The following is a 20,040-nucleotide window of genomic DNA, read 5'->3' as shown; positions in this document are numbered from 1 at the left end:
GAGACGATCGCCACCCATCACAGCGTGACGCCACTCTGATAGTTGTTCTCAATTAAAACAACAGTTCTGAAAATATTGAATGACAGTTCCGCTGGAATTGAATTTGTTATTGTTATCGACCAGCGTCTTTGAAAGCGATACGTTGAAGGCGCTCATTCTACCGCAGAATTTCGCAATGGTTCGTCTCTATGTTACATGGTTGTATAAATCCAGCTATTTAAGTCTACGCTCGTCAGGTACGCTCAGAAAATATTTGAGTCGGTTGTTGCTTTTCAATGCATCTCAATAAACATATACTTTCTTTACTCTTCTAGGCTATGAGCCACTGACATACGTGTAAAGGTAACGATGATGGAGCTATCTTCGTCGACCTTAGAGCTGGTGACGCCACCAACGAGAGGAGACAGTCCGATGATGTTTCCTCGTAATGCCAATTATCAAAACCGCGGTGTTGCCTCCGGTCTTCTCAATGCGGCGTTCACACAGAGACGGTCGGCGTCCGTTATTTCAGGCGTCAGCAGTATTCCCTTGCAGCTTTTTAGTGAAGGGAATAGGTTGACCGCGAAAGAGAGGATGTTTATGGAAGCTGCAGAGAAAGGAGACAACGCTACGATACAGAAATGCCTGAAACACCCAGACCCGGTGAATGTAAACGTCACAAATATATTGGGACGAAGCGCTTTACAGATTTCGGTTGACAATGAAAATATTGAAATTGTCGAGTTATTATTGGCTCAACCGAACGTCAAAATCGGCGACGCACTTCTGTACGCTATCAGGGAAGGGGTCTATAAGATGGTGGAGATGATGGTGAACCACCCCAGTATAAGCAGAGAGATGCTTGGAGGAGAGTGGAGTAAAATGACCAAAGATCCTCAAGAAGAAAGCAGCGATTATTCTCCGGATATTTCCCCGGTTATATTAGCTGCACATTGTAACCAATTTGAGATTTTACAATTGCTTTTAACGCGAGGTGCTACGATTTCAACACCGCATAACGTGACGTGTGGCTGCGAACACTGCACCGAGAAGCAGCATGAAGACAGTTTACGCCATTCATTACATCGAATCAACACCTACAAGGCGTTGGCCAGCCCAGCATGGATATCCCTCACCAGTAGTGATCCCATATTGACAGCTTTTAAATTGAGCTGGGAGTTGGAACATTTGGCTATGAGGGAAAACGAGTTTAAAGACGTGTACCAACAACTGAGTCATCAGTCTAAAACCTATGCCGTGGATTTACTTGAACAGTGTCGCAGCTCGGAGGAGGTTATCGCCGTTTTAAACAGAGACAACGACTCCGAAGATGGGTTTGCGGAAGAGGATGTCATGGGTGGAAAAATCACGTTAATAAGACTAAAACTAGCATTGAAGTTTGAACAAAAACGGGTAAGCATCATGGGTAATACCCGGGGGTATATTTAAAATGGTCACCAGTTCATTAACGTTGTAGGGCAATTACTGGGCGAAAATGTGAGTGGTCGGTCACATGGCGTATAATTATGTAATAGCATGCGATTTAGTTTAATTTCAATACAATATCCATGTTAGATTTCTCGTAGAAATCGGGCTCGCGTCAGAACACTCTCGCAGCAGATACAAAATAGTGTAATATGACCTACTGAGATTATACATGTCAACCGGTTCGTTGCTGTCTCTTTTCCCGCCACTAGTAATTCACTCTTCACCATTATTTGTCTGCAGCTTATTTCCATGAACACGTTTTAAACACACAAGGGATGTCCTGCAATCATATTGTTGCATGTAAAAATGTAATTTAAAAACAGTGATCGTCAATAACCAGTGTTGTTATACGTCATTTACGTTGCTATACTAACTATCCGCCATCTTTTCCCCTTGTTTTTCAGTTTGTTGCTCATGCGCACACCCAGCAATTACTAACCTCGATATGGTACGAAGGTTTACCTGGTTGGCGGAAACACAATGCCTTTGTCAAGCTATTGATTTGTTTAGCAGTCATACTATTACTGCCGTTGATGGCGCTATGCTATCTCCTTTTCCCTCATACCAAAATCGGACAGCTTCTCCGGACGCCATTTATGAAATTCATGAACCATAGCATTTCTTTCGGGTTCTTCTTGCTATTGTTGGTTCTCGCGTCGACTGTGAGGTTTGAAGGCACACGACCAGCGTCCCCGTCCGACACTTGGGTTGACAGTCCGCGTGGTAGAGAGCCGAATTTTATAGAAGTATTAATTGCCTTATGGGTATTTGGTAAGTAGTAACAATTACTTATGGCTTTGCCAATGGTTTAAAATTAAAAAGATACAGTAGTTGCTTAGAAACATCTTGAACATTCAACATTTCATTTCAGTGAAGATAAACCTAGTGTAATGATGCAACAAACTTTCAACATTTAACTTAAACCATTGGGTGCAGTATCTGAGTAAACATGGTGGAACAACTTTCTTATCACTCGCGTAAACCACGGTTACTAGTAACCGTGCGTAAACTAAGTATCCTCTATAGAACATTCCATGTCAAGTATTATATCATTGTTGTGAAATCTGCATAAAACAAAACAAAATAGTCAAAAATAAGCCACGAATCTCATCTTTAAGTCTATCTGACTGTAATCGCAGTGATGTATGATTTACTTGTAATATGGAAAATGTAAAAGTTTCAGGGATGGACCATTAGAAACTCTATGTGTGTTTTATTTATTTGTTTTATTATTTACATTTCCAAATGGTAAAATTTACAATAGTCTAGGACCATGACTATACGCGTACATTTATGGCGTTCACATAGCTTACAGCGTTTGATTTTACTAAAATATACTTGTTTCGTTGTACACACAGGTTTTATATGGGGAGAATGTAAACAATTATGGGAAGAGGGATTAAAAGCCTACATCAGACAATGGTGGAATTGGTTGGATTTCATAATGCTCTCGCTTTATCTATGCACAATATCTTTACGCTTTACGGCTTGGTGGCTGAAAAAATCCGGCACCTACCCTAGTTTTACCGATGGAGAGGTTCAGCGAGCTACCTGGCCTGGCGATGACCCGACTCTCATATCAGAAGGAGTGTTCGCTGTCGCCAATGTATTTAGCTTCTTTCGAATTATTTACTTGTTTCAAGCCAACCCGTATTTAGGACCTCTGCAGATATCACTCGGATGTATGCTTATTGACATTGCCAAGTTCTTGTTTATATTTTTCTTGGTTTTATTATCGTTCGCATGTGGCTTGAATCAACTATATTGGTACTACGGCAGTTCTTCGCCCGTGCATTCTCAAGACGCCGATTGTCCGTCCAATTCCAATCCGGATGCATTTCTAAGGTAGGAAGATTCAAATCCTAGATATTTTTCTGTGCTTTTTATGTCGTCTGATTGCAAATCGTGGATGATTTATTATTCTCTCAACGCACACTATACATGTATCCGACGTTGATGGCGTGAAGAGCTATTTTTGCTTATATTTATTTCGCCGTTGGTGGCGTGAACGATAATGTCCTTACTCGCCTTAAGGTACTGACCAGATACGTAGACATTCTTTCCCCATGTTTATGTACGCTGCTCAGACTAGCAATGTGGGATAGTGAAACATCAAACGCGTACCCAGAATGCCTTTCGTTTAGAATGTTTAGTACTATCGTATCGTTGAATTTGAGCAAACCTTCCAGGATGTACTGAGAAATGTAGCAATTCTCCTTGTCAATTTCTATATAATCAACGTTGACTACACAACTTTACTTGAGAAAGATACGTTAAAATAAACCCTGACATGGGAAGTTTCCAGTCGTATATACTTGATTTCTGCTAGTAACTAGGGGGCTGCGCTATAAAAGTCTATACTATAAAAGTCAGTACAGTGCAACGTATTAGAGAATGTTTTAACCCCTAGCCTGTACGCCGTTCACTGCTGTGTTTCGTTGACATAGATAATCATATAGGCAACATACGTTGACAACGTCGATTTCATCGGTTTAGATTACACACTGCGCCAATCAATATGTTCATTTTCAGTACTTGTCAGCTCATTGAAGGGAAGCTCATCAGCCATTTTTCTTTGATATTAGTTTTGTTTGTTATGATCGGATTTCCCCAAAATTGTAGTTGGGAACATATATTACAACTATTTGATCATGTATACAATGCATAACTTCCGGAAGTTTCGCTCGCAATATAGACACATACTTACATGTTCCATATTTGACGCAACTATTATTTTGCCTTCCAGTCTAGACAGATCCATGCAGACTTTGTTCTGGGCCCTGTTTGGCTTAGTCGGAACAGACGTAATTAAATTGCCGACACAAGGCCATAACTACACAGAATTCGTCGGCGAGATTCTGTTTGCCTGCTATCACGTAGTGGCAATTATTGTGCTCTTGAATATGTTAATTGCTATGATGAGCAAGTCGTATCAAGAAATCGAGGTAGGGGATTGTTGAATGTTGTAGGCCTGTATCAGATGTAGTAAAACGGTAAATAACCATCGAATATAGTTGCAGAACCGATTACCAAATGTCTAAATTGAATTAGCAAAGAAATAGCTTTGCCGAGAAGAACCCGAATGCCGTTTTCTATGTTTTGATCACATATTCTAATTTTGATATATGATGCATGTTTTATTACTATAAATATTCATATATTATTATAACTTCTAAAAGTTTTTCATTTAAAATAAGATTGACTACATCTGATACAATTCCATGACATCATTTATTCAAGGGTATCTACTCTTTTATCACGTCACAGACACATTAGCCCTATTTTGGTTTTCGAAAATGTATTGTTGTTGCCCCCCCCCCCCTCCCGCCCCACATCACTCAGGACTTGTTTTCTGTGTTCTGTTCCGAGTTTTAAAAGTGAACATTTTGAGTATTATATCTCTGTAACCTTTGGCGCGGAGCCATAATTTATCGTAAACAACTTTGTGTTGGTAACACACATCATTTACATCGCTAAATGAATACTGTTATTTCTAATTATATAAAACATTAGATTATAATGTTCCCATCAAAATACAATCTAAACCACAGCGGGATAGTGATATGTCTGGGACGTATAACTGAAATAATAGATATCCTTTCACATGTTAAATCACAGACTTTATATATTTATAATATCTGTGATTGTAATTATCAACACCATATAGACAGGCATGTTGTAACGCAAAGACCTTTAATTAACCAACAGTTTGACGGACACGTGCGTAACACTGTTCTGGGCGGTCTTTGGATTGGTCAAAAAAGAAACGATAATTCTGTCGTCGAACCTCGTCTTTACTGAACGTATCGGAGAAGTGTTGTTGCTAGCTTGGCATATGGCGTCCATCATTGTGCTAATCAATATGATCATCGCCATGATGAGCCAGTCTTACCAGCAGACCGAGGTATGTGTGCTTGCAGAATGACTTGAATGAAGTCAGGGTAACCAACTAGTCCTTATTTGTTCCTTTTGAAAACAATGACATCGTACCCGGGTTTTTTTCCAATTTACCACAGACCTGATTACATCGTCTGTCATTCTGCAAGCTCACTATACTTGAGTCTCACATCCCAGGGGGTGTCAATGTTTTCAATTGCATGGCTAGCACATAGGTATAGGTTTACACCTGAAGTTCATATTGGTAGTAAATTGCTGATATCTCTAACACCCAGTGGCTCACTAGAACGATACTCACAGTGGTCAATTTCACCATCGGATCAGATGTTAACGATAGTCAGCTGTGGACACCTCAGAAACGAGGGCGCCCTACATTTTCCGAGCCGCTAAAACTTACTGAGGAATTCAGAGCACTGGGTTATCCCTCTATCTATTTTGGAGAAAAAATACGAATTATTGCTTCCCAGAAATTAATTCACAAAGACAATAGGACACTACATTCGTCGCTTTTTAAAACGTGCGCAGATATTCCTTCAATTATAAAAGTTAAACCGAGATCTCGTAGAGAACGAGAGCCACGAAACCTTACCTTACCACGTACCATCAGCAGTTTGATCTGAAAGTGTTCAACAAAACGTAAAACAGTTTGTTTGTGAAAACCGAACAATTTATCAATGAATAAATTCTGTAAACACTACGATAAAGACTTTCCGTTTTCGACATTGTTAAATTCTTTTATGCAGAAAAATACAGTATTTTTGCCAAGTAAAATCTTATTTAAAAACGTTATTGTTCGTACATGAGTTGTTGAACACACTGTATGTAATTTCACTCATTTTCAGGCAAAAACATAGAGAATATAGCAAATTATTTTTTTTTCTGTAATATTCTTGTGTAATCGGTAATTATGAAAATTCTTTATAGGTGTATAGGAAATACATTTCGCTATGAATTATTCTTAATATATATTTTTAAAATTATCTTGTCAGAATCAGTTTCAGGGTCTTTCTCCGGATGAATTTCATAATGTCGAAAACGGAAAGTCTTTATCGTAGTGTTTGTACAACAATTTTAAGTAGGAACTCTTGTGCGAGGAAACATTACTGGAGTGAAATGACACATGGGCCCAATATACTGTAAAACATGTTGAAAAAAGCGACATGCAATTTTTAGCGAATTGTGGTAAAATGACGTAATAGCGAAATGTTGATTTAGCGAATCTCCCTTGATTTCTTTGTTTGGTGGCCATTTTGAATTGATAATAAAGTCATTAGCGACCGTACATCTTGAATTAGCGAATCAGTTCTCTCGCTAAATTCGCGAAAAAGACATGCTAACTAGGGAAAACAATTTTTTTACGTATATAGTTAGGAAAAACATTAAACACTGGATTCACTTCAAATATCCTAAAATCCACGTTTGTCTAGTTTTCCGGGGAGTGATATGAATAATACCTATTTCTTGCTTGAACGCCATTCGAGTTTTCCACGTCAAACAGCCACACGATTAAGTCACTGTATAATTCAATACTGTGTGGGAATACCACACTATTATATGGCGAATCACGTAAATTCCAATATCCCGAAACAAAATAGAAAAAAAATCATTAACGTTGTGTTCAAAATGTTGTCGCGAGATATTTTATGACAAATTTCATAAATGTCCAGATCTTTATTTTACTCATTACCATCCCATCTTACGTTGTATAATAATGCAAAACCATATATTTGAGTAATTTATGCATATCCTATGTTGCATCAAACTATTCAAATGGAGTACAGTAGCAACGTGTCACTTTTAGTTCTACCTCACAGAGCATTATTTTAAAATGCTCACCTATGTTAAAAAATAAAAAATGACAGTCACATTTAAATTCGCTGAAATCGAAAAACGTAAGACTTCTTAAGATATGTTACGCTTTATATATATATACTCTGATTTCGTTATTTCCAGTGACTATAAGCGAAATCTAAATCGTTCGAATATGGGAGTATAAATGTAATATAATTGTAGCATAAGCATACACACCTCTCTAACCATTATCTTTTATGACAGGACCATGCAGATAGGGAGTGGAAATTCGCGCGTACAAAACTCTGGATGAGTTATTTTGACGAGGGGTCAACACTGCCGCCGCCATTCAATTTAATCATAAGCCCAAAATCGATGGTATGCTTTTTCAAAGCAATACAGAGAATCATGTGCGGGAGTTGTGAAAAGACAAAATCTAGACCACAGAGGCAGTCATTGGAAGGGACGATAAAGGTGAGATGTAAACGATAATGACATATTTTGAATGACGTGTGCAAATCATTTGCATATTTGCAGACGACACAGATTCGAGTTGTCTGTTGAAAGTTATGACACTTGCGATCATTGTCATGTTATTATTCAAATACTATATACGAGCTATGTACTACGTGCCAGTAACATTACTTTGCGATCGAGGCTATCATTACGCAATATATGTGATGTCATCATAACACGTGTATTATTAATAAAATGGCTGTCCACCATCTTGTAAGATTCGACTGATGTTTACTGTGTGACAATCATGTGACTTATTACTTAGTTTGTGTATGTCGGTATATCACGTGTATTTGTTCATGCAATTCAATTCTATAAATCTGGTACCAAAAATGAGACCCTTGCTATCTATCAACACATTTTGTATGAATAAATGTGTGTGTTCCGGTTTTTTTAATGTTCAGAAAACGCATTTAAACAGTGACGGTGTTATTGGGCCTCCGCTACAAGAAAATATCAAATACCAGGATGTAATGAAAAGATTGGTCAGTCGATATATACACCAACAAAAAGCAGAGCAAAAACAGGATGGCGTCAACGAGGATGACTTGAATGAAATCAAACAGGATATATCGAGTCTAAGGTGAGAGGGCACTAAACAAACAATGTATTTTACACACTTGTATACGTCGCTATGAGTCCCATATCGAACAGGACGCGGTGCGACGACCGCCGCACTTTAAACTTAATTTAAAATAATGAAAATAGTGCTACATTGATAACATATGGACTCCAACCAGGAAAAAATGAATATATATAACCGATGCAGGCAAAGCATTGTCAATAGAAAAGTTAAGATGCAAAAATTTAGAGAGAAAATGTTATTAAGTTTGTGTGACAACCATTACGTTTGCAGTGAAGTTCATGTCCTGTCAGAATGTCAATGTGCTGAAGTGCAACAGATAAGGGTATCTTTTTACGAGAGAAAGCTAAGTTTACAACGAAAACTTGATCTAAAAATGATTTGTTAAGTGTAGATGATAGTTTTATTGCTAATATTGCAGCAAAGTATATTGGTGAAATGTAATAGCAATATAACTATAATACTCTATATCTATGTATTTATTTTAAGTTGTTTTGATGTTATGTTGCATTTTTGACTATAGATAGTGTACAGTATATTACATACATAATTTAAATCTACCAATTCGAGGTGCCGTGTAATTTACGAACCCCCTTTTTTGCAGATACGAGTTGAGAGCAGACCGGAAGAAGGAACAAATGCGTGGTACGTCACAGATAGAGAATGTGAAGCACGAGATCATCGGCGAGTTACGGGGAATCTCGGGTGCTCCCGAAAACGAGTCGACGACTATAGTGGGTGCCCCGCGACGCAGTTTGTCAACAGTGAACCCTCCATCGTTCATCTCCCAGTCATTTGATAAATCTGAACTCGAGTCGCTGAAAGACGACCTAATCCATACGATTCGCAGTGAAATCAAAGAAGAATTGCAAGAGTCGTTACGACGTGCGTTGAACAGTGCAGCCCAAGAGAGCAGTGTCAATGGCCTCTTGCCGACGAGCTCTGACTTGTATCACACACATTTATATACTCAGTTGTAATTAATAGTACAATTACATTTTATTTATTTGATTCGAATGATTTGAGATTCAGTAATTTATTATACCACATTTATATTTCATTGGCTATAGAAGCCATTTGGCAACGCCCATTACCCATGAGTCTTTGCGAGGTTACTTCAGTCAGTGGCCACTCTAAACGCGTGATTGGTTTAGAGGTTTTCAACAGTCGTATAAATTTTATAAAACATTTATAAATTTATCAAACAGATTCACATCTTCACGAAATGCAAAATTGTTTGTTATTTATTAATTCGAGGTTGAAAATGTGAATACTATTTATTTATTTAAAATTCGGATTGTAACATGGGCTGACGACACCCATATAATAGTGTGTACAGAACGGTTGGTCGTGTTGTCCGACGCTTAATACCAGGAAACGCGTAGACCAAAATGCCGTTGAAAAGTGTCCCCGCTTGCGCGATCGTTTGCGTTCATTGACGATATTCTATTCAGGCATGTGCTACATTGTTGCTGCGTTCGTTGTACATGAGGGGAAGTGTTTGAATGTGAAGAAAAAATGACGCACATTTTCCAGTGTGACATACAGACATAACCATAACACCACATTAATCACAGAACCGAGAACACGTTTCCGTGGTATTTGAAACCGAAGTTGTCGCTGAACTTCGCTGATATGTATATGATTAAATCACGGATATCTACTATTCAGTTAACTAACACTTTACAAATGAGAATCATTGGATATTTTAATTATTTATGTAAGTCACCAGGAGAATGCATGTACATTACAACAACAACTCATAATGTTTTTTTTAGATAAGAATATATTTTTGAAGAATCTTAATTTTGTTGAGCTTTTCAACTTGGAGACATGTTTGATGTATATATTAATTGTCGATATGCACGTGACAAATTGTTTAATTCACGGTTTTAATATTGTATCACAAATATAAAAAGCAATATTGATTTTCGTATTTACCAATCAATAATTCCTAACAGAATTGTGTGGTTTGTTTGGTTTATTTCAATCCGCTTATTTCCGGTTGAGTAGAATGGCATCAAATTATTCTTACATATTAGAGTATTGTTTAATATTTATGACGTAATTGCAATTGCTGTGTCGTTTTTTGTTCATTTTATAAATACATGCCACATTTGGAAATAGAGTATCAAAGGATTCAGAAAAATTGAACAACGTGCAGCAGGTAATAACTCTTTACTTTATGCTAATACTATAATCTTTTCAACTCACCAATTAAAATTACACTTTTCAATCAATATGCAAATTGTTGAGTTACTTTTTGACTGGACTTTCTTATAATAAATCTAATACTAGATTAAACACTGCGTATTAATGAATGGTGATCACGTGGTACAATGTTAATGACATTGTTTTGCAGAATTCAGGGATCAGACTGTCATAAGTTATTTTTTATTGGTTTTGTATTTGTTATTTAATGTAAAGGCAGTGTGAGTTTAAATAAATTTGTTTTAACGAATAACGATTCCACGTTGGATTATATATTATTAGAAATAAACTGATAACTAATTGTTTTACTTAGGTATGTAAACATATAAATTAAAACACAAGCGTGACTCCATCGTACAGGACATAGTTGTAATTGCAATTCAAGTACTGTGAATCAACTTCAGTCACAAAGTGAAGTTCACTACACAACACTAATTTGACCCACCACGTGATATAAATTACCATATGACGAACTTTACAAAATAACTGATCAAGAATTAACAAAGGCGTAGGAAAGGTGAATAATGTGTTACTTAATATAACTGACCACCGAAGTAACTTTATTATACCGATGCATGTAACCTTTACAAAATGAATCTTGATTTACGTTGTGTAAGAACCCGTCTCCGACGTCTGCCATCAATAGTACTACCAAAGTGCTAGAGGAGTGAGTATTTCTGAATGCTGACCACGGAGCGAACACTACAGGAATACCACAGTGAATACACTCTGACCATTCAGTACGACTGTTTAGAAATGTGATGTCATTTTTCATTTACGGAACGTACTGGGGAAATTTAGTTACCTGTATGCAATAGAAAATCACGTACATTTGGCTAAAAATTGTAAAACTTACACGAATCGGAAATCAATCCTAGAAGCCACTAACGGGATTTGTCATACAAATCAAAGCAACATCTCCTCGACCAGTTGACTTAGCATACTGTATTTCCCTCCATGTATGCCACTATTGTTGAGTTGCCACAGCCGGCATGAACTTTTTTGTGAATCTATAAATCTCTTCCACTCAAAAAAATCACAATGCATGTTAAATTCGTGATGTGGGTCGTTTCGTATTTTTTGTGTTACTTACCCCTTGCTTGAAACCTGTTTTGCTTTGGGTTTGGCCTTAGGCTGTTTATCACGTTTCTCGCCATTAGGAAAACAAATATTTTCCAGCTACATACATTGCATGGTTTTTCTGGACAGCATTGCTGATGATAACACGGTCGGGTTTGATATGCACATGCTAATTCTAGACGTAATATTATGATCAGGAGCTTGTTCAGGATGCACGACGAAATGGCACCAAGTGCATACATTCTGAACTTCAATTCACAAGTCTTATAAAAAGCGGCAACCGACAACCAGAAGCCTTCTATTCATCCTGCTTTGTGGTTTCAATAGGGATTTAGAACATTTTGAACGTGCCAAAGTAGTTTCAGAAAATGATCGAACTGACCGTTGGGGTGTTTTCAAACACAATGTTGGATCTAGCAAAAATATATATTTCGAAATGGGGTCATGATTGAATAATATCCAAGGGTTTCAACTGATAACTTCAATTAGGTGTAGAGTAAGGATGATTGGCAAAGTAAAAATACAGTGATTGAACCAGTCTCCCAAACCTAGTACCACGTTATTTGAAGGACCACGTTATTTGAAGGCAGGGAAGAGTGTACTCGGATTTATACTGCCGAGTGATCATCGGCTCTGGGAATCAATCCCTGAATCTCCCAGGTGTGAGGCAAACAAACTAAGCACTGTACTGTCAACCAGGTCAGAATAGCTTTTACCTTTACCGCAAAAACCATTGTTATCTTGCAGCATGCCTGTGCTGGCGAGGTTTCATCATGATACGCTGACACTGTCCTGCTGAAACAACAGCTTGTTGAGATCCAGTAAGTCTATCATAAATGTCTTGGGTGTGCAGTCGATGAGTGCAAGTATTTGGAATTCCAGCTGGTGTTGCCATGAGGGAAGGTATATCAAAGGTTCTCGATTCATGACTGACATAGCTTTAAACAACTGCTAAGCAAATGCAGCAAAATAGGCCTTTCAGCGCAAAACTAATCAGGTATTAGCATTGTCCCAAAGCGTTTCATTGCAGCAATGAAGACACCTTCATTGTAAGAATGCTTAACACCCAAGCACCTTTTTAAAATATTTTTTGAAAGTTCTCCCTTCGGGTTAGTGACTGACAAATAGCTTCAGATAAATGTTAAGCAAATGCTGCAAAACAGGCCTTTTCTATGGATAGTTGACTAACATTACCTTGGCATTTACAAGTAATGCGGCATCACACTAAGCATCCTGGGGTTTTGTAAATCACAGCGAAGATGCTTGGATACCAAATTCAAGTCTATAATACATGGTGTTATCTACATGCATCTCAAACTTCCTGTGAACAATGCTTGACACATGATTACAAAAACTGGCCTTCTGATGATCCTCCTTCTATGGCAGTAGATTTTCTTTGTCGTTCTATATCTCCGATGTTTCAAGTTATTAAAATCGTAATCCACGTGATGCAGGAGAATAACTCTCCAGCACAACAAATGAGAGACCACAGACGAATACATCATGTCTCATTCCATGCAAGTTTCACCATTTATCTCGAGGAATAGCACAAGTTTTCCTCCAACTTATAAACAATGGTACATGCCTTTGACCACAGTTTATAGTATTTCATCTAATTCGATCACTGGTGGGGCAGATGCGTAAGAGAAGTACAATGAATTATTACCAATTAGGCTAGATCATCCGCAGACACATAATTCGACCACAAGACTTGATTGCAACATCAAACCACGTCTGGCAAGATCTAAGACAGAGTCTATTTGAATCGATGTGAATCACAAGCATCCCAAGTGCCACCTTCTGAAACATGTTGAGTTGCAGTCGCAGTAAAAACCAAACAAACTGCCCAGGGTATTCAAAGCCAGTAAGTCATTATATCAACAGTCTGTCTTTGCCACGAGAAAAGGGATCTGACGGATTGTCCAGGCCAGGCAATATAGAAATAACTACTTTCACAGCCCATATGCCGACACTACTTTGTCACAACTACACTGTTCATTTTATGATTTTGCAGGACACACACAAATGGGCATAGAATTATCAACTTCTGAATAAGATAGGTCACAGGGAAGTACAACCTCACCTGATCAAAAGGAGTAATCTGCTTTGACGACTTAGCTCAAAGTGACTTATAACGACTTCTTATTTTATGGATGAAGGCCTTCCGAGCCTGAACACCATAAAGAAGTGTAACATAACATTGGCTTGGAGGTAGGCATTTCAATCAAGTCAAAATCCAACCTAAGTACTTGGCCATCTTCAGAGCTGGAGAAACCGCTAGTATGATGATCTGCAGGGGTCTCTTTTTGTTTAACAAAAGACACCTTCTTCATAATGCTACAGAAATGTGTAGTAGTCATCAAGTCATATTCAAAAAATAAACAATGCTGAATTGATGATGAATGTCCTTTCAGACTCCTAGCAACACAAGCATGATAACGAGCAAGCTTTTCCTCAGCCGATAATCTAGCTCTGCGATAACAATCGTCATCCACCTTCCAGGCATTGGGATTTCAACTAAACAAATTTCACAAGAGGAGAAATGCTCAAACTCACGACCACATCCATAACACGCAGGATGTAGGTCGTCATGTCGCAGATATCGTTGACAACCAGAACATCAACGTGCTATTTTTAGTGATTTCAAGGCCAGAATATCTTCTCTTACTTCCCTATTCTCTCACAGAAACAGGTGTGTGTCAGCCATCTTGAAATGGTCAATTGACTAACATGAACAAGTAAGAAAACTCCTGAATGAGTTGATGAAGCACAGCTACACAGTTTTCTAACAGCTAAATTAATAGCACACTAATGAAAGTGTTAACTAAACTTGGCAGCCTGCGAGTAATTCAAGGTTAGCAGAAAGTTAGAACAATAGTAAAGACACAAGAAGTATTATTATATATATATATATATACTGTATTAGTAGCACATGCATTTATGTAAATTAATATAAAATTAAAATTAATGATAAGTGATATTTAAATTACATGATAAGTTATATTTAAAATGCAATTTTGATTTATATACGCTTCTCATAGGGCCAATATAGTATATCTTTTAAATATTTCACAAAATTTCTAAAATTTAGCATTTCTAATGAAATTCTCCAGACACATTATAACAATTCTACAGAACAAGGGAAAAAAACTCCATTAAAGTCAATAAAAATCTGAATACAATAAATAAAAGCAACTATTGATTTTTTACAATAATGGTCCAAACTCCATTTAACTTAAAACTCCACAAAACTTTACAAAAGTATTCTATAGAAATTCTACAGAAATTTTTTGTTTTTTGTAAGGGAGCAAATTTTGGGTAAAACAGGATGAAGCAATGCACCAATAAATTAGATCTCTACCTCTTTATTATTATTAATCATGTGAAAGAAACTGACATTTTAGAACAAATGATTTGCATAAAGTGTACATACTTTGCATAATTTAACTTGAAAATAAGTCATAAATAAGTGAAAAAGTAATTGTTTTGTAGAATCACAACTATATAGTATTTCCTAATATTTGTTTTTTCTTTACTTGAGAAAAATACATATGATGTAAAAGATGTATCAATTCACTACTTGAAGACAAATATTAGGGAATAATCATTATCACATTTACAAGCCATATTATTATTTTGAAAAGAAATCAATGAATATTGGAGCAGTAGCACAAGACTAAATCACATTCCATAATTTTGGCAAATTTGTTATCGGTAGTATTTTGTGTTCCATACATTATTACATAGATTAGAAAATAAAATAATAATTTCCTTTAATTTTCTCTGTGAGCAAGTAAGTAAATGTAATGTTGTCATTTATTAGGAACATCCATTCATGTGTTTTCATTTCATTTTTTGTTTTATTTTTCAACTTTAACAAATTATCACATGGACCTCTATTGAAGCAATAGGACAACGTTCAGCTCTATTGAAAATTCTGGAATGAAGTATATTTCAGTAAAATCACCTGATCGACCAATTCACCATTAAATATAATTCATGCTTGACATCTCATTAATAGTTCAATCATTTAAATAGCCACCCATGTGTATTTTATGATCACAGGGCAATGGAATCAGTCAAGCTTGAGACAGTTTCACTAACCATACCACTGATACATTCTGGGGTAATAGAAAACTGGAAATTAATTATCATACATACAAAAATTAATAAAAACACCATGAATATTGGAGCAGTAGCATAAGACTAAATCACATTCCATGTTTTTGGCAAATTTGGTACCGGTAATTTTTTGTTTTCCATACATGTATAACTGAATAAAAATAACCTAAATGACCAATAAAAAAATTCCAACTGTATCTGTGATGTTTACTTATTTATTCCATTAAAAGTTACGTCATTATTTATTTTGAACCGCCAAGATTATTCTGAATATTATATAGATTAGAAAATGAAATAAAATTCTGCAAAAAAAATGCATCTAATTCCCTTCAATTTTCACTGCAAGAAACATTTGTATTCAAAGGCCATCATGTAGACACTATTTAATTAAAGATAATGTGAATTTCATAGAAATGAAAACTGGGCTTCATAATACAGGCTCGCCCAGTGTTCACTGAATTAACACTTACAATTGATCTTCACAAATTAGTAGAGCCTATGTTTACATAAATGACAGAGGTGTGTCAATCGTCAAAATAAGTCATATTTTAATGATCTGATCCAGCATACAGTAATTGTAGCTTTATATGCATTTTGTTTTCACTAGAATATTATATCCCCTCCCCCCCGGTACTTAAAATACCAGTCATCTATATTTTGAATGAAAAACTATGTTTGCAATAGTTGAGGTACATCACTTGTAGAACTCTCACAAACATGTTTTTTCATTCTTATCAAAATATAGATGATTGGTATTTAGGTATACTGTTCTAGTGAAAACAAAATGCATTCAATTTGTTTATTCCTAAAACAAATGACTGAGTCCAGCTGACTACAACTCTTTACCATACAACCCATTACTGAAAAAAGTGTAAATTTTAAAAATGTGCACATACCATGCTATTTTTCCCTATACCACACACTTCTTATGTGACCTGATACATAGGTTTACGTGTATCACTGTTGTAAGGTGAAAATATTTCCATTCAATTAAATAATGAAATAAAAGTTAAAATAATTCAAACAATGAAAATAATTTCCACTTAGAGTTTTCATGAATATATATTCACGTCTGTTGCCATTTCAAAGTACAAATTGATTTGAAAAAAATAAGACACAGTAGAAAAATAATTTACAAATTCAAACAAAGTCAAGAATAGAACTGATTTCACCTAGAATTTTTATTAATTTCATCAAGTCTGGAAGAATTGAAATGTGCAAACTGCCAGTGTTGATTGAGTTCTTGTTCATTGCAGTTTGCCATGTAGACATCCTCTGAATTACTTTTACTGCTAAACTCAAGACACTTCCCTGATATTGGATGGTATAATTGACCTTTGTCCTGTCGGAGAGATGAAATACTCAATTGAGTCCAAAGATTATGTGATTATGAAAAGTAAAATAGTAAAGTTGTGTTTTCAATGAGAAGTGATTACTGTACTTCAGTGAAAAGTGATAACTATACTTCAGTGAAAAATGACTACTGTACTTCAGTGAAAATGACTACTGTTTTTCAGTGAAAATGACTACTGTACTTCAGTGAAAATGACTACTGTACTTTAGTGAAAAATGACTACTGTACTTCAGTGAAAATGACTATTGTATTTCAGTGAAAATGACTACTGTACTTCAGTGAAAATGACTACTGTACTTTAGTGAAAATGACTACTGTACTTCAGTGAAAAGTGACTACTGTACTTCAGTGAAAATGACTACTGTACTTCAGTGAAAAGTGACTACTGTACTTTAGTGAAAATGACTACTGTATTTCAGTGAAAATGACTACTGTACTTCAGTGAAAAGTGACTACTGTACTTTAGTGAAAATGACTACTGTATTTCAGTGAAAATGACTACTGTACTTCAGTGAAAAGTGACTACTGTACTTCAGTGAAAAGTGACTACTGTACTTCAGTGAGAAGTGCCTACTGTACTTCAGTGAGAAGTGACTACTGTACTTCAGTGAGAAGTGCCTACTGTACTTCAGTGAGAAGTGACTACTGTACTTCAGTGTGAAGTGACTACTGTACTTCTTAAAAGTGACTACTGTACTTCTTAAAAGTGGCTACTGTACTTCTTAAAGTGCCTGTGAGTGCTTTCTTATGATTGATTCAAAACTGAATTAATTAACTAATATTCAAATTAGCTAATTAATATCTGCAGTTTAATCCTAACTACACAAATAGTATGTAAGTTTTAACACATTTGAGCAAACTGTTAGAAACTGCGGCACTGCCACACTGTTTGTATCCTGGGGAGAACACTGACACAGAGAAACATCAATATGACATTAGCCTCCCATTGTGCTAAACACAGGATTATTTCACTGCTGGTAATATGTGATATTTGTGAATTAGAACACAGACAGACTTACCTGATAATATTTCCAATGCTGGTTGCCATGTTGACCATGACATGGATAAAATGTAACTGCTGTCCCAACTGCAGAGCTAGCAACATCCAAACAATTCTTCCTCTTACCAGGTCTCAGATCATCATGCCAAGTCAGTTGAAAATTCTACATATATCAAGTTATAACATACAAGTTAACAGGACACAGTTGACACACACCAGGTATTCAATGTAAACAAATAACGTAATTTACGTACCCCTTGATATGTCATATGGGCCAATTAATTGACCAATTTTTACATTCCTTGAATATGTCATATGGGCCCCTTAATTGTTCAATTTTTACATTCCTTGAATATGTCATATGGGCCCTTTAATTATTCAATTTTTACATTCCTTGAATATGTCATATGGGCCCCTTAATTGTTCAATTTTTACATTCCTTGAATACGTCATATGGGCCCCTTAATTGTTCAATTTTTACATTCCTTGAATATGTCATATGGGCCCTTTAATTATTCAATTTTTACATTCCTTGAATATGTCATATGGGCCCCTTAATTGCTCAATTTTTACATTCCTTGAATATGTCATATGGGCCCCTTAATTGCTCAATTTTTACATTCCTTGAATATGTCATATGGGCCCCTTAATTATTCAATTTTTACATTCCTTGAAATGTCATATGGGCCCCTTAATTGTTCAATTTTTAAATTTCTTGAAAATGTCATATGGGCCCCTTAACTTTTTAATTTAATGTGTATCGCATTGAAACCTGTTTGAACTGAACACTGTATTCAGGTATTCAGGTATTCAGTTTGCTGATGAAAGTGAGGAAGTGGATTCGTTTACAGAGGTGTTCAATTTATAATAATCTTGTAGTGATACCTGACTAAACCGAACACTAAAGAGACTGAGAACATTGTTCGGGTCTATATAGAATGTAGGAAGATGTAACAGACTAAACAGTTGCTCAAAATAATCAGGTATTCAGATTAGGTGTTTAGTTTGAAGTGTTCAGATCAGAGAGGTGTTCAGATTATACACAAACCTGATCACTGCTTTCTCTCTCATTTGTTGCTAGACACATTTTTGCTTTCAGTCTCATCCCTTCATTGCCATGACTACCATCTAAACAAACATCCTTGGCAACATTCTTAATCTGAAAATAAAAAATGATTGTGTTACCAGTATATTTTAATTTAGTTTATCTTTTTTTATTTATCTATTATAATGTAACTATGTGGCATGTGGTAAGGAAAAAAGTGATTTAAAACAAGCCATGCACATAGATTGTTACATTTTTTTAATCAACACAAAGCACCACTCAGTGTGAGTGAGTTTGGCATCATGATGTTGAAAGGTTGAAAGTTCATCACTACCATATATAGATGCTATGAATGATTTCTGTCACATGTAAATGCATGATGCGATACAATATCCGCCATGTTTTTTCCATGCAAACGAGTGACCTGAAACTGTGTTTATTGACCGGATAGGTCAAGTCGCTAATTACTGTAAAATTATTAATTTTCACTGGGTTTAAATTTCACTGATTTAGCATCTCAGGCATATTCATTAGGTTTTAAATTCACGGTTTTATCATTTAGATAATGTGTTCTATGCTAAATTTTACATATTCACTGGGTTTTAATTTGGCTCATTTTCCAGTCAGCGAAATAAGCAAAATTAAAACCCAGTGAATAATTAACCCTTTTACAGTAACTAATCAAAATTTGTGTTCAAATTAACATAAGTCATTTCATGGTGAACGCAACACGCAAGAGATTTACCGATGTTGTAGTGCGATCTTTTGGTTTTGATTTTGATTGGGAAACGACATGATTTTTTATTGAAAGATAAACCGTGGCATCGAAGAGTAGAATTTAACACTTTTACAGTGATAACAGCTCATTGTCAACAATTCACAAAACACAGACGTATTCATAAGGAGTATTGACAGAGGTTGTCGCCAGAACAAAATCAGTTTCATTGCGTGTCTGACACCTTATCACCACTGAA

At 36.0% G+C, this 20,040-nt stretch overlaps 2 protein-coding genes across 2 annotated transcripts in view; one reads left to right on the top strand and one right to left on the bottom strand.

Moving 5' to 3' along the window:
* The first annotated feature begins 348 nt into the window (after nucleotides 1–348).
* Nucleotides 349–9,271, top strand: LOC100378311 (transient-receptor-potential-like protein). Its single transcript, XM_002733719.3, has 7 exons — nucleotides 349–1,392; nucleotides 1,872–2,238; nucleotides 2,826–3,312; nucleotides 4,214–4,412; nucleotides 7,420–7,629; nucleotides 8,076–8,254; nucleotides 8,859–9,271. The coding sequence occupies exons 1-7, from the start codon at nucleotides 349–351 to the stop codon at nucleotides 9,232–9,234; spliced, it is 2,862 nt and encodes a 953-aa protein (XP_002733765.1). The 3' UTR covers nucleotides 9,235–9,271.
* Nucleotides 9,272–14,894: 5,623 nt separating this feature from the next.
* Nucleotides 14,895–20,040, bottom strand: part of LOC100370861 (polypeptide N-acetylgalactosaminyltransferase 10-like) — a 33,910-nt gene continuing 28,764 nt past the window's right edge. The window contains exons 11-13 of the mRNA XM_085498063.1: nucleotides 19,070–19,180; nucleotides 18,041–18,184; nucleotides 14,895–17,009 (exon numbers count right to left, since the gene is read on the bottom strand). Of these exons, the coding sequence (XP_085354189.1) occupies nucleotides 16,836–17,009; nucleotides 18,041–18,184; nucleotides 19,070–19,180 (429 nt within the window). The 3' untranslated portion in view covers nucleotides 14,895–16,835. The remainder of the gene's footprint in view (nucleotides 17,010–18,040; nucleotides 18,185–19,069; nucleotides 19,181–20,040) is intronic.

This window comes from Saccoglossus kowalevskii, chromosome 4 (assembly GCF_978046115.1).
Source record: "Saccoglossus kowalevskii chromosome 4, keSacKowa6.1, whole genome shotgun sequence".
In the NCBI taxonomy this organism is placed as follows: Eukaryota; Metazoa; Hemichordata; class Enteropneusta; family Harrimaniidae; genus Saccoglossus; species Saccoglossus kowalevskii.
The sequence above is the reverse complement of the archived record's forward strand: the minus strand, read 5'-3'. Positions and strand labels throughout refer to the sequence as shown.